This window comes from Heteronotia binoei, chromosome 4 (genome assembly GCF_032191835.1).
Source record: "Heteronotia binoei isolate CCM8104 ecotype False Entrance Well chromosome 4, APGP_CSIRO_Hbin_v1, whole genome shotgun sequence".
Lineage (NCBI taxonomy): Eukaryota > Metazoa > Chordata > Lepidosauria > Squamata > Gekkonidae > Heteronotia > Heteronotia binoei.
In genome coordinates this window covers 123,455,962-123,472,136 of record NC_083226.1, presented here as the reverse complement: position 1 = coordinate 123,472,136, position 16,175 = coordinate 123,455,962, and the positions used below count along the sequence as shown (strand labels likewise).

The 16,175-nt window shown below is 39.2% G+C and overlaps 1 protein-coding gene across 3 annotated transcripts in view; it reads left to right on the top strand.

Annotated features, from left to right (window-relative positions):
• Positions 1-16,175, top strand: part of ADGRV1 (adhesion G protein-coupled receptor V1) — a 556,327-nt gene that overhangs the window by 7,360 nt on the left and 532,792 nt on the right. For all 3 annotated transcript variants that reach the window (XM_060235701.1, XM_060235702.1, XM_060235700.1), the window contains exons 2-6: positions 3,009-3,193; positions 3,653-3,802; positions 8,560-8,655; positions 10,300-10,404; positions 12,993-13,106. In XM_060235701.1, the coding sequence (XP_060091684.1) occupies positions 3,009-3,193; positions 3,653-3,802; positions 8,560-8,655; positions 10,300-10,404; positions 12,993-13,106 (650 nt within the window). The remainder of the gene's footprint in view (positions 1-3,008; positions 3,194-3,652; positions 3,803-8,559; positions 8,656-10,299; positions 10,405-12,992; positions 13,107-16,175) is intronic.

Below are 16,175 nucleotides of genomic sequence, written 5' to 3'. Positions count from 1 at the left end.
AATTAACATTTCATAATTTACAGTTAAAAATCTAAATAATTGTTATATACATATACATTAAACTCAGACGGCGGTCCTACAGCTACACTCATCGGTTACAAGTTCAGTATTTGATGTTCAGTCTTCGATATTCAGTACTCAGTGCTGATTAGTTGTGGGCCAGCCGGAAGAGGGATGTCTTACAGGCCCTGCGGAATTGAGTAAGATCCCGCAGGGCCCTTACCTCTTCCGGCAGCTGGTTCCACCAAGATGGAGCCATTACGGAGAAGGCCCGGTCTCTTGTAACTTTCAAACGTTCCAGGAAGGGGGCCAACTGCCTTGCCCGCTTCAGATGGAAGAATGCTGACTTGGCAGTGGCTGCTATCTGGGCCTCCATTGATAATGAAGGCTCCAGTAAAACACCCAAACTCTTTACCTGGTGCGCTGGTTTCAATGGTGCGCCGTCGAAAGTTGGGAGAGCTATTTCCCCTCCCCGGGCGCCGCGGCCCACACAAAGGACCTCTGTCTTCGCTGGATTCAACTTCAGCCCACTCAATCTGAGCCACGTCGCTATAGCCTGCAAAGCCCGATCTAGGTTCCCTGGGGCGGAGCCAGGCCGGCCATCCATTAGTAGATAGAGCTGGGTGTCATCTGCGTATTGATGGCAACCCAGCCCAAACCTCCGGACAATCTGGGCAAGGGGGCGCATATAAATGTTAAACAGCATTGGGGAGAGAACTGCTCCCTGAGGCACCCCACAATCAAGTGTGTGCCTCTGGGATCGCTCACCCCCAATAGCCACCCTTTGTCCCCGATCGGAGAGGAAGGAGGAAAGCCATTGCAAGGCCAACCCCCCAGACGCCGCTGAAGGTCATCCAGAAAATTGTAGAGGGAGGTTAAACAACCTTGCTTCTGCCTATCTTCATTGCTCTTCTGTACCTCCTAAAAGCAGCTTCAGTGATCATATTTGAGAAAAGAAAAAAAACCTGTTAGAATGATCATGAAATAAAAACTGACATTTCATTGTTTCTGATAATAGAGTAGGAAATATTCTGTTAAAATAAAACTGAAAATCTGTATATATAACCTGCTATTATGTCTAAATTAAGTTTTAATCTGGTTAACCTATTTTTGGTGACATAGTTTAGCTCTTGACTCTGTGACATGCTGAAAGAAAAACCCAGTCCTAATGAGATGGTATGCCTATTTTCTGTCAAAGGAGACATAAAATAGCCTAAGAAATGTTTTATTTTCTAGTCTTGAAGAAAGTCCCACCAAGGGACTCAGCTACAAAATTAGAAGCATCATTTTATATCATCCATGAAAATTGTGGTAGCAACATAATTTATATCTTAATATCTGTTCTCAGATCACTTGAAGGCATTCCAAAAAGAGAGAGAATTATTATTTTAATTGGAAAAAGCCCCACACCATATTTGGCCTGTAGGGTAAGGGAAATAATTTACATGCTAAACCATTTTGTGATATCATGTGACACTCATGACGCAATTTTTTTGTTTGTCTAGATTTTAATTTTAAAATATTATCAGTTCCAAACATAAATGTATTAGGTAATTATTTTAAAAGTTGGTTTAATATTTTTTGCATATTTTGCTAAATAAAACAAATCATTGTAGAAATAAATGTAATGAGGAAGAATTCTTGGTAATTGAATAATTGATGATATGATTATGAGACTTCTCTAGTTCCACAAGAGTAACTTTATCAGTTTAGAATGCTCTTTAACAAAGATAATAGAATTCAAGTAATTCTAAACGCCTTAACCTTGCTCTGTAAGGATCAAATTTTCAGGATTATTTACTTGAGGCACATACCGTGGGAAGAGACTTGCTTAGTCTATGACGAGGTAACAGCTGAAGCTAAAAGGTCAATGACACCCTTAGTTCATTATAGATTATGGCTGAATTTGTAGACACAGTAATTGCCTCAGAGTTTACAAAGGTTGCATGGTTCACATTCAAGTTGCTGCTGAATACTCAAGATAACATTTGTGTGCTAGGGAAGCAACCAATGGACACTAGTAGAAACCACTTGGCGTGAGCAATAAAATACATTTATGTAATAATGTTACATGTTTGAGAATCTTTAATTTCAGTTAACAGGTCAACATGGATTGTGGGTTTTTATTTCACTTTTTAAGGGTGCTGCATGCTTGGTTAGGGTTCAAAGACTTCATTTCACTAAGAAAGAAGGCACTTCTGAAAGAAACTTGGGCACTTATGGGATCTCTCCATTAGTATTTAACCTTTAGCTGATCTGTATTGTCAGAGACTGCCTAATGTTGTGTGGTTTGGCCTTATCAAATAATAGAGCTGCCCATTGTACTATTTAATATCTGCTGCTATAGAAAGACGAAGACTATTTCTTGCTTCCCTCTCTTAGACACATGTGCAAGTCCATTGCTGATCCTGGATCTTCCTACAGGCAGTTCCGTGAAGGAAAGTCCATAAAATTCCAGCCTCATTTTTCCAGCCATGTTTTAAGATACTGATGAGGTCTCTTCTATTTCAGTGTGTTTCCTAATTGCTTGTGACTGGCCCATTGTGGTGGATCATATGCAACATTCCCTCCTTGAAACATATTATATGAAAACGTTTATTGTTGTGAATGTATAGTGCTTTTTTACTGATGGATTTTGCGAAGTTCCTTTTTATTGTCCTGTTTTTAGGAGAACTGCATCCGGAATGGCACATCCCAAATGGCATATCATCTCAATATAAGAGATTAGTTGAGAAATCTCATTACCGTGACAGGCCTGAGGATGCTAAGAAATACCTGGCCTATGGCTTAAGTAGAGTCTCTAAAACTAATGTTGCCAGGACATGGCATTGTGTAAATGAAAAATATACATTCAGGTATTGCAGAACATATAGCTAGTTCTACCTGGAAAACTAAGATTCTCAGGAAGTAGTTATTATTGTTCATATAAATATAGACTCTATTTAAAGGGCACCACATCTAGTATTTTCTGTTCATATTTGTATTTCCTGTTTTCTTTTTCCTTCTAGGGATGCCCTCTGCCTATTCATTAGTTACACTTTTTTTAGCATTATCCGTTAGTTTTACTTCTGGAGAAACAGAAGTAAAGTTTATTGGACAAACTGAATTTGTGGTTAATGAAACAAGCACAACAGTTATACGGCTTGTTATAGAAAGAACAGGAGAACCAGTGAACATCACAGCAATTGTATCGGTAAGAGAGGCTTCTTTTCTGCACGGATGGTGGAATGAAGGGGAGGGACCCTGGCATGCAGTAGAGATCTGCTTGGCATGCAGAAGGTCTCAGGTTCAATCAAAGACTTGTACTGGAGACCCTGGAGAGCCACTGCCAGTCTGAGTAGGCACTGCTGACCTTAATAGACTGCTGGTTTAATTCAGTATAAGGCATTTTTATATGTAAAGCCCTTTTAAACCAGAACTGATCAAATAAAAGTTTTTTTGGGGAGGAAGGAGCATACACATTCATGTTTTCCTGGCATACTGAAACCAAAAGGAGTTTTCTATAGGAAGACCAGCAAAAAATCATCACAATGTAATGACAAAAGATTCTTCTTTAAAAAATAATGGTATTGGACATACATATTAATGGAAATATTATTTGAAGTTTTCCATAAGGATTCTGGTTTAATGAATACTTATGTGTGTATTTTAGGTTCATGGTGAAAATACAGGAGACTTTTTTGATACATATGCGGCAGCGTACATAACTGAAACAGAAACAAATCGAACAGTGTATATATCTGTGTGTGATGATGATCTTCCAGAGGCTGATGAGACTTTCACATTTTATTTGACATTACAGGTAGGTACTGATTTTTCACAGAGGGGAGGATAGTGCCTTAGTGGCACATATTTTGCCTACTGAAAGCCTTTGATTCAGTTCCTGGAATTTCTAGAGACGTGTGCCTGCACACGAAAGTTCATACCTTGAATAAACTTTTGTTGGTCTTAAAGGTGCCACTAGACTCAAAATTTGTTCTAGAGAAGGGACATTAGTTTACAGCTGTTGGGAAATACTTCTTCTCTGCCTGAAAGTTTGGAGAGCCACTGACAGTCAGATTACCTAGTACTAGATAGTTAAAGACAGCTTCATATAGTCAAGCAAATATAATTATATTGAATTGTGTGCCTGATTTTTGGACACATGGTCTTCCACCTGTTCTCATATCTAAACAAATATTTCAGCATTTTAATTTTGCTTTAAGCTTTTGAGCCTTGGTTTTATTCAAGACAGCATGCTAGTGCTAAACTGGACCATCCACTAAACTTTTAGAGTTCTTTGAGGAAGTGAACAAAATGTAGACAAGGGTGATCCAGTAGATGTTATTTATTTAGACTTCCAGAAAACTTTTGATAAAGTTCATCAAACTCCTAAATAATCTTAGCAGTCATAGGATAAGAGGACAAGTCCTCTTGTGATCCAGTAGATGTTATTTATTTAGACTTCCAGAAAACTTTTGATAAAGTTCATCAAACTCCTAAATAATCTTAGCAGTCATAGGATAAGAGGACAAGTCCTCTTGTGGATTAAAAATTAATTAATTAATAGGAAACAAAGAATGGGTATAAATGGGCAGTTTTCACAGTGGAAGATGGTAAGCAGTGGAGTACCACAGGACTCAGTTCTGGGTCTGGTGTTTTTTTAACTTGTTCATTTATGATTTGGAGTTTTGGGAGTAAGCAGTGAAGTGGCTTAATTTGTGGATGACACTTAAATTGTTCAGGGCAGTGAGAACCAGGGATTGGGAGGCACTCCAGAGGGATCTTTTAAGACTGGGCAAAGCGGGTGTCATTGTGGCAACCAAGGTTCAGCATGGGCAAGTGCAAACTAAGGCACATTGGAGTAAAAAATCCTAACTATAAATATACACAGATGGGGTCTAAACTAGTGGTAACTCAAAAGTAGAGAGATTTTGGAGTCATGGTAGATTATTCACTGAAGATGTCAACTGAATGTGTGACTGCAATAAAAAAGGCAAATGATATGCTGGGGATTATTAGGAAGGGGATTGAAAACAAATCAGCCCGTATCATAATGCCCTTATTATAAATCTGTGGTGCAACCTTATTTGGAGTACTGTGTACAGTTTTGGTCACCGCGCCTCAAAAAAAATATTGTAGCATTAGAAAAGGAACAGAAAAAGGCAACTAAAATGATTAAGGGGATGGAACAGCTTCCCTAGAAAAGTTAAAGAGGTTAGCTTGGAGAAACAATGATTGAAAGGAGACATGATAGAGGTTTACAAAACCATGCATGGGATAAAGAACGTAGAGAAAGAAAATTTTTTCTCCCTTTGTCACTGTACAAGAATTAATGAGCACTCAATAAAATTAATAAGTAGTAGGCTTAGAACAAATAAAAGGAAGTATTTCTTCACCCACCAAGTAATTGATACATGAAATTCACTACTTCAGAAAGTAGTGGCAGCTACAAGCATAGACAGCTTCAATAGGAGATTGGATAAGAAGAAGAAGACCACAGATTTATACCCCACCCTTCTCTCTGAATTAGAGTCTCAGAGAGTCTTACAATCTCCTTTATCTCCTTCCCCCACAACAGACACCCTGTGAGGTGGGTGGGGCTGAGGGAGCTCTCCCAGAAACTGCCCTTTCAAGGACAACTCCTATGAGAGCTATGGCATAAGTTGTCAGGAGCGGAATGTATACATTGCTGAGCCACAGAAAGTTGACACTTTGACTGGTATTGACATTTTACAGAGGCTCTAGAAGCAGCTGAGGGCAAGTGTGAAGAAGTTACAGGCTGTAAGGAAGCTGAGGGTCAAGAAGACCACAGGCAGTGGATGTAATAAGAACTGTACTGAGAAACAGGAGTCCAAGGAAAATTGGTGAAGGAAACAACTGAAAAAGTGAAATTTCTTCTTCAGCTTATTTCATTACAAGAAAAAAATCACAGTATCAGGGTGTTTTTAGAGAAGCACTGGGCCGAATTTCACTTAGAGTTGCCAATCCCCAGTTGGGGCAGGACAAGCAGGTTAAGAAACCTCTGTACAAACCAGCCTCAGAAATTATACAAGCTCCGATTTACTAAATACCATATAAAATTAATATTCCATATTGAACAATATCATTTCATAGAAAAAGTTCATAAGAAACATCAACCTCTTGCCCAAAGTCACTTCAAAGGCAAATAATAGCCAACATTTTTTAGAAGATGGGTGCAGGTAGTAATTCCACAGGTAAAGTTTTCAACAGAGACCAATGCCCCTGGTGATCTCTTCTGTACAGGAAGGCACAAGAGATTAAATGTGATGTGGCTGTACTTGTTCCACGTTTCGCGATTGCTTCTACAAGCTTCCAAAATTATTCAATACATTTCAAATGTAAACGCTTACAGTCATTTCCATTCAGTATGGACAATTTTCAAAAAATTTCCTTTTGGATATTGACCATACTGAATGGAAATGACTGTAAGCATCTGCATTTGAAATGTATTGAATAATTTTGGAAGCTCGTAGAAGCAATCGCAAAACGTGGAACAAGTACAGCCGCATTGCGTTTCATCTCTTGCGCCTTGCTGTACAGAAAAGATCACCAGGGGCATTGATCTCCGTGGAAAACTTTACCTGTGGAATTGCTACCTGCACCCATCTTCTAAAAAAATTTGGGCATTATTTGTCTTTGAAGTGACTTTGGGTGAGGTTGATGTTCCTTATGCACTTTTTATATGAAATGATATTGTTCAATATGGAATATTAATTTTATATGGTATTTAGTAAATTGAAGCTTGTATAATTTCTGAGGCTGGATTGCGTGGAGGTTTCTTAACCTGCTTATCCTGCTCCATTAACCGCGTTGGTCTTTGTTGGTTGCAAATCCCCAGCTGGGGGCAAGGGATCCCCTGATCTGGAGGCCCTCACCCCACTTCAGGGTTATCAGAAAGCAGGGGAGGGGTGATTGAATGTCCACTGGGCACTCCATTATACCGTATAGAGACTGGTCCATAGGGTATAATAGAGAATCAATCTGTGGGTATCTGGGGCTTTGTGGGGGGTTTTTTTTGAGATGGAGGTACCAGATTTTCAGCATAGCATCTGGTGCCTCTCCTCAACCCCCCCTCCTCCCAATTTCAAAAAGATTGGACCAAAGGGTCCAATTCTATGAGCTCCAAAAGAAGGTGTCCCCTTCTTTCATTATTTCCAATGAAGGGAAGGCATTTAAAAGGAGCATGATCCTTTTAAATGTGATGGCCAAAACTCCCTTTGGAGTTCAATTGTTCTTGTCACAACCTTGCTCCTGGCTCCACCCCCAAAGTCTTCAAATATTTCCTGAGTTGAATTTGGCAACTTAATTTCACATGTTGATTTGAACTAATGAGCTACTATTCAGCTGTGGATTAAAATATTAAAGCATCTTATATTGTTTCTGGAAAATGGCCTATGCTTTGGGGAGCTCCACAATAATGGAATGAATACCAAATATGCTATTCAGCATGCCTTCTCTCTTTGACTATGATGCAGAAACTTTGTAATTAAAATGGCATTTGTTCTTCCTGTTTCTCACCTTTTCCTCTTTTTTGTTGGCATTTTTATTATTATGAACTGCCTCTTAACTATATACCCGAAGTGACCAACAAAACAGTTTGTCACATGGAATTTCTAGCTGCTCTTGTGAGGTGATGGAGCAGAAATACCCACCCTCAACTTAAGTCGCCAAAAAGTGGTAGTGAAGACAGCTGGAGTTACAGCCAGTGCTGTGCAAGTATAGTGTTGCTGGTTATCAGTTCTTGCTGGTTCAAGGGCCCACACTCATATCAAGAGTTGCTAAGCAGTAAAATACTTACATGTTCTGTGACACCTTCTGCTTCCAAAGCCACCTCCCAAAACTTTGAGGTTAGGGTGGCAGGTCTTCTCCTTCCTCTGTTGTTTCACAGGAGCAGCGGCAGTTCTACTGATGGGGGACCCCTCACTGTTTCCCAGTATACACAAGTCACTGAATATATAGATAACTTATTGCTATGTTGCAAACTTGGAAGTAGTCTTCAGTATTTTTTTCATTTCTTCCCTGTTTTCCTTTTATTCTTGCCATTGTTGTATACCAGTTATCTTTTTTTTAGACTGACAGTGATGTCTGTTTCTTCATTGTGATCATATAGATGATCATTATGGGACATGCAAAAGTTCTTCTCAGAATTTTCAGTACTGAATATAATGTGAAAAGATCTTCAGTTCTTGTTAGGAGTGGGGGAGAATGCATGCTTCTTATCTAGCTTCATATTGCTATGGTATCAATAATGTCAAGCTATGATTAATGATCTCCAAGATTTGAGTCAAACACTTTGTTGTTTAACCAGACTAAGTCTATAGAATTTGTGCAGCATCAGCATGAAAAAAGTAAGAGTGCTTTGGAGCAGTGAGTTGACTCAGAATACCATTTCATTGGAATGTGTCATTAAGAGAGATTCCTTTACGCTGAAAATAGCCATGTTACTGAACACAAGCCCATACTGAAAACATGAATGCATTTTTTCTGCTTGTATAGACCATTTCATTTACAGTACAGCCTTCCAATTTTACATACCATGTGCTTGGTCTATTTCAGAAGCCATTTCCAGGAGTAAAGCTTGGATCGCCCAGAGCTGTAACAGTAACAATTTTGTCAAATGACAATGCTTTTGGAATTATTTCTTTCAATATGGTATGATTTTTGTTTTCTGTATCTTTATTCTTTGAAATGGAATAACAGGGAGACACCTCTGAGTAGTAATTTAACAGTAAATGGAAAACAAAGCAGCCATAGCATTGTGTTTGAAAGAATGAGAGGGAAGACCCCAGTTAAATTGAGAGGTAAATAGCATGGATGACTTTAGGTATGTCAGTTTCATCCCAGAACCGCTCCCCCTTACATCCTGCCTAATATTAGAAAAAGTCTGTCCCTTTCCAGTAATAGGCCTTGAGTCTACTCAACAGCAGCAAGGTGCCTTAGGAAAGCCCATGCTGCTGCTCTTCAATTTAGAAAAAAAGTGGACCTTGGGATGTAAAATGAAAAGTTTTCCTATTGCCACAAAGTAGCCTGTTGTGGCTCAACAGATTTTCTTGGACTCATTTGGATTGGAGCATCAAAGCAGTTCAATCAAAGACAACCAGAGGGTGTGATACTTGGCAGCTCATTGGAGGGTCTTTTTAAAGGTTCCCAAGTTAGTTGAAACAGCTGATCAATTTTTCACTGACTTTGGATATAAGATTTAAAAGATGGCGAAGATCAGTTTTGTACTGATTACTAGACAATATAAACATTATCATAATATAAGTAAAATGATTTGTATTTTTTTTTAAAGAAAGCTGTATCAGTATTACAGAGAGCACTAGATTTTGCCACACCGAGATGTCTGGCTCCATAAAAAGCAGCAGGAGGGCTACCTGCTGACTCCCCGCCTTATATAACCAGCCCACTCCCTTCCCAATCAGGTCTTGGTGTCCAGGAAAATACCAACAACTGATGCTAGATCATATGATGTAGCTTCCAAAGGCTTTAGGGTTGAGAAACTTACAGGGTCTTTAGCTTTATTAAAAATTAAATTAGCTAAATAACTACTTTGTCTGTTCACACAGGAAGCAAAATCAGTATTTGTATATTAATGTAAAACACTAAGTTAAAAAGTAATTGTGTTGTATTGTATTTTGCTCAGGGCATTTCATAACAATTGATTGTTATATGTGTGTTTGTATGTGGTATTACTATTAGATTTTAAAAGAAAGCGTACAATTTCTGGAATATAACTAGAATACTAATGATTTCAAGTAATTTCAAGTTATTATTGTTGTTCTCACTTCCTCCTTATCAAACACACTTAAAATGAATTTCTTTTTAATTTTGCAGTAAGTGTTCATGACATGATTTGATGAGCAAAACATCTGGTTTGATAGGTTTAAGAAGCTGTATGAATGTTTAGTGGCACAATTTTTTTACCTTGTTTATAGTGGTCATAATTGTTAGAGAGGGGAAAATTCAATATATATATATATATATATATATATATATATATGTATGTGTATATATATATATGTATGTATATATATATGTGTATATATATATATATATATATATATGTATGTATATATATATGTGTATATATATATGTATAAATATATATATAATATTATGTATTTCAGTGTTTTAATTAGCAAAACAAATTTGTTACTGGTAAATAGAATACTATCACCAGGCCCATTCACAGATGTGATTAATTCTTAGGGAGTTTATTATTGCTACAATAAGAGTTTTTGCACAGGATATCTCATTGGCTCCTGTTACTACTTTTTATTTCTTTCCCCCTTTTAGCCTGCCTCAGTCACAATGAATGAACCCAGGCATGGGAATGAATCTGTACCTCTTGCTCTGATTAGGGAGAAGGGAACTTATGGAACTGTGACTGTGATTTATGAGGTAAGTCTGTTCAACTACTTCCTCTCACAAACATATGTCTAGATGGATCTTTTTCAGTCTGGCTTTATCTGGTTTCAGATCAGACACTTTTCTGATTGCTTTAGTCAGACTTGTGCTGTGGTGGACAGGGAACAGTACCTGAGTTGGTTCTTTTGGGCTTCTCAGCAGCTTTTGATAGCATTAGTCATGGTATCCTTCTGGATTGTCTTGCCAATACGGGTTTATGTGGCATTGTTTTGTTATGGTTCTGATCCTTCCTAGAGGACAGGTTCTAGAAGTTTATGTGATTGGACTACTATTCTACCCTTTGACCTGTGTATTATGAGGTGCCAGAAGACACCATGTTGTGTCCTTTGCAGTGTTCCCTCTAAGCTGCGTTAGTGTGAGCTAGCTCACAATTTTTTAGCCTCCAGTTCACACATTTTTGTCTCTGCATAGGAAAAATGGCCCTAGAGCAAACTAATTTATGCAGTAGCTCACAACTTTAATGCCAGTAGCTCACAAAGTAGAATTTTTGCTCACAAGACTCCACAGTTTAGAGGGAACATTGGTCCCTTGCCATTTGACCACTATATGAAGCAGTTGGGTGAGTTTGTTCAGAGATATGTAGTGAGATGCCATCAATATACAGATGGTAATAAGCTCTGTCTCCCATTTACATCTGAATCTAGAGAAGTGGCTAAAACTCTGTGCCAGTGCTTAGAGAGAGCTTGTGAATATAGCTTAACCTGTCAAGGTAGAGATAGTGTTAGTCAGGGTTACGAATGATTATGGATTAGGTGTTTTGACAGTTAAAAATGACATTCATTCTTCCTGAAAATGTTCATGGTCTGATCTCAAGCTGCACGTGATGTTCAGATGCTGTCATTGGTGGGGATTATATATATATATATATATATATATATATATATATATATATATATATATATATATATATATATATATATATATATATATATATATATGGGTAATCTCCAGATTGGCTTATTACAATGCATTCTGTGTGGCGTTGTCTTTCAAAAGTATTTGGAAACTACAGCAGATTTAAAATATGCCTGCTAGGGTGGTATCAGGAATAATTCTTCTGTAGCATACTGTTCCATTTTGCAACTGTTCCATTTACTCTCAATTGGTTTCTAGATTCAATTGAAAGTGCTGTTTTTGACCATTAATTCATAAATGGTCTGGGCCTGGAGTGCTTTAAGGAATGTCTCCTACGATATGAATTTTAGTTTACCTTCAGAGGCTTTGCTTCATCTTCCTCGGCTGCCAGACAGTATGTGACAAAGCTTTTCAGTGACAGCCACCAAAATTTGCAGCATCCTACTAAGGGAAGCTGATATGACAATTTCACTGTTAGTATTTAGGATGAAACTATAGACTATTGTTTCACTAAGCTGCTGGGCTTCTTTAAACTTTCACAGTATGTTAAATCCATATTATGTGCAATTAATATTATGGATACAGGATTTATTAATGGGCTTTTGATGTTGTAACCATATAAAGGGCTAGAATAATAAAAAAGGATATAAATAATCAAATAAATAAGTGACACTAAATACAGAATTATATTAAATCATAATTCTCAATAAATACTATTTGAGGAGGAAATATATTTAATTACCGGTGTCTGGGGTTACACAGCAGTTCTGAAATCACACACACTAAATAAATTTTGCTGGGTCTCATGCGGCTCATGTCATTCTCAGGACTGTGGCCTATTCCAGAAAAACATAAGAGTCCTGTTGTATCAGAACAGTGGTCCATGTAGTAGCCCAGCAGTTTCACACAGCAGCCAACAAACGCCATAAAGGCCAAGGCCTTCTCCCAATTCTTTCCCCCAGAAATGATATTCAGACATTTTCTGCCTCTGAATATGAAGGTTCCTTTTATTCAGCATGGCTAGTAGCCATTGATGGATCTATCCTCCATGAACCTGTCTTCTCATGAGCTGGGACCAATTCAGATGGTCCTAGACTAAGAAAGGAACTACATCCTGAGAGATGCTGTGTTATAGGCTGTTTTAGTAGCTGTCCCTGGGGCACAGGTTGTAAGGTGCTGGGTCTGGCCTTGGAAGAATCCCAGTCTAAGTCCCATGCTGGTGCCTGACAGTTACAAATGTAGGATTTGTGCTGGATTTATAGATGTTTCCTGCTTTTCATATTCTGGAGAGATCAGAAACTATATTAATGGAAACCAGAAATACTACAGTATAGGGAGCTGTAGTATAATAATACAGCATAGGAGCATAGGCATCTGCTTTATGCATGTATCCCCATTCTTATTGGGATTGTTCTGAAAGTTCCAGATTCCCACCTTCTTTAACAAATACCTTTGAAATGAAACTGTCTCCTTTGTAAACCAACAGTGTGACAAGATCATCAGATTGTGTTAGGACAAAATCCTATTATTACTTAAATAATTGGTAGTTGAATTGATCCTGGTTTCAATAAGCATCTCATTTTCATCTTGAATATTAATACTTTTGACTGACATTGCATTAATGGAAGGTTTTTGCTTTCTGGATGTTGTTGAGCATTGAAAGCCTTCTTTAAGTTTACTGAACATAAGCAATTGTTTCTTTTTAGGTAGAAGGTGCTCCAGATACTCCTGAAGAAGACTTGAGCCCAGTAAGAGGGAATATTACCTTTCCTCCTGGCACATCTGGGCTGATTTATAACTTGTTTGTTCTTGATGATCAGGTGAGAGAACACTGCATTCACTTTTGAAGATATGATCTAATCATAAAAATATTAAGAAATTATTCAATAACTAGGGATGGGCACAAACTGCTTGATGAGCCAAAATCCGAGCTTTGATTCGGCAGTTGTGTGTTCTTTGAAAAAAATCTTCAAACTTTTGGGCAAGGCTTGGAGCGGCTCAGAAAATTAAATTCATCCAGAGCTATTAATGGTGGGGGTGGTGACTTTTTCCAGCCTTAGAAACACAAATGTGGACCCTCAAAGGCTGACATGCACTGCTGTCTGCCAATAACAGTTCCCTTCCCATTTGTTGCAGTGGGAGGGGATGATCTATATAAGATTAGAGTACGCAAATATTTTCTTTGTTTCCACTAGGGTTTGGGGTAGAGAGGGTGTGCTTACCATAAAAGACCTTTGCTGCTGGACTTGGAGGGGGGATAGATTAGCTAGCCAAGAGGTTTTGCTTTGCTCTGGGTTCCTCTTTGTTGTGATTTGGTTTTTTCCACAATAATGTGGAAAAACTCACATTATAGCATTTTTATTTGGTGGAATTATCTTGTGTGCTGTCTGCTTCCTTGCTAGTTTCCCTCCCTCCCTTTTCTTTTCATGATATTTCACCACCACCTTTGGGTTGCAGTGGAGAGATTTCTTTTGGAATGTTTTTGTTTTCAGATTGCTTTTTGAGGGGCTCTTCAAATTAGTTTCTGTCATTTTATCCCCCCCCCCCCCCGAATTGCTTTTTGTTTGGGGTGATTTCATTTGTCTTTGCTGTCCACTGACTTTACTGCTTCTCCCTTCTGGGTGATCCATGTTTATCAGCTTGCTTCCTTGTACCCAGCCTGCCTTGGAGGACTTGTTCCAGAGTTACTGGGATGACTTTCCTTATCCTTTTAGTCTCAGATCTCCATTTCAAACCTCCCCCACCCACCTGCTTCTCCTTGGTGGGTCATCTGTGTGTCCAGAGTTATTGGGGTGGCTTCACTTTAATCTCAGCTCTCCATTTCACCTCCCCCTCTACAACTGTTTGTCTTTGGGGTGGTATCTGTGTGTCCAAAGACTTACTGGGGTGACCTTGCCTACCAGCTCTCACTTTCCAAAGCCCCAAAAGTGACCCATTGTCCTTGAGGTGGCATCTGTGTGTACAGATAGTCGGCCCACGGAGACACAGCTACCTGCAAATATGTGGGTGGCTCCTGGGCCCTGGCAGGGTGAGAGGATTATGCTTCTTCAGTTATCATGTTGCCAGCAGTGGGAGTGTGGGCCCAGGGAGACTCAGCCTTCTGCAACTGTGTGGGTGGTTCCTGGACCCCAGGCAGGGCAGGAGGGTTGGCCCTGGCCAGCTATCACCTTGACCATGTTGGGAGGGTGGGCCTGGTGAGATCAAGCCACCTGCAACTGTGTGAGTTGTTCCCGGGTGGAGTGGGAGGATTATTCCTGCACAGTAATCACTTTGACAATCCACAGAGGGAGGGAGGAAGCATGGGCCTGAGGAGAGCAGCCACCCACAAGCATATGGGTAGCCCCAATCAGGGTGGGAGGGCTGGTCCTGCCCAGTGATCACATTTTCAGTTAGAAAGAGTGTGGTCTAGTCTATACACTCCTGAAGCCGTGCTTGACATCTCCCCAAAAAACACTTTCTTGAGAGCTCCTTGTTTGGGGTATCATAAGTCAGACCCCCAAGTCCAATCCTCACTAGACTTGGTGGGCAGGTAGAGGAGAATCAACTGGAGATGATCTGTGATTCTGGAGCCTTTAGAGCCCTGGGTTGCCAGTCCCACATTCCAAAATTCTCAAACTGTTTGGGTTCACAAACTGGTTTGTGACATGTCCTGGTTAGGTTTGTGAACTGAACTGGGGTTTCCCAATTTCTGTGCATGCCTGACTATATCCTTAGCTACTGTTTATCTTAGACTGGTAGATCTTTAGAATCAATATCATGCCATCTTTTATCATTGGAAACAACCTAATATTTATAATGCAACCTCTGTAGGAACTGGGAAAATGTTATCTTCTTCATCTATTAATAAAATAATGCCTGGCTGAGCTCTTGGACAGTAGATTGTGTAATTGTACATACATTACATTCCCATGCTCTTATGTATTTAAGAGTTCATTTTTGTGGCACACTTACATTAATAGTTTAATGTTATAGGAAGAAACTTAGACTGTTTTCATTGTACTCTAAAAGAGATAAACAGATTGACTGTCCACTGCCGTATGATTTGTAAACTTCTGTAGTCCCCTTTTTAACATCACACTAATAAGTTACTCATGTGAGCACTTAAATGTACAAGAGAGGTTGGGAGAAATAATGTATGAACTGATTTGTGAAGGAGAGCTCCTGAATAATTAATTAATACCCCAATAATAATATTTGTCATATTGAGTAAAAATATGCTTTGTCGTCAAACAGAGGAGTCTGTTGTAAAACTGCCATTAGAAGCACAGTCAGCCTTCAGTGGGTGTGTGTTCACAGATGTGTATTAGGATAAGACAAAGGGACCTCATTGAGAAGCCTCTTGCTGGAGCTGATAAAGGAAGGAGACTAGAAAGAGTTGCAAGGGGGTGGGGAATGTTGAATCAGATAAGCCTGGGTGCCTGCCTGCTTGTTTTCGGTGTGAATAAAACTGGCTGTATGTAGAATGATTTTAACTCAGTCATTTTGGGGGCCCATGCCCGACTGGGTTCTGCTTATGGTGCCATAAAGTAAACCTCGCTTCAGACCAGTAATTCTGTGTGGACCTCATTATTTCTCTGCTTCATTTGCAGTCAATGGGCGGCTTGCCAGGTCTCTTTGCTTAAAGCTGTATCATATACATACCTCCTGATTCATGGTCCTACTCCTTGTCATCAGCCAGAATTTCCCCATTCTCCTTTGTTTCTTTGCTGTTTGTTGTAATCCCTAGAAGCCACTGTTGGGGAGCAGACCCCATAGACATCAAGACATGCTACTGTCATTAGATCAAAGTATTGCCTGCCAAGCAGTACAGTACAATTAGTATGCCAGTGCTTAGTTTTTGCATTTGTGTGGAACAGCTCAGTTTTAATTCAAGGACTGCAGAAGCTTTA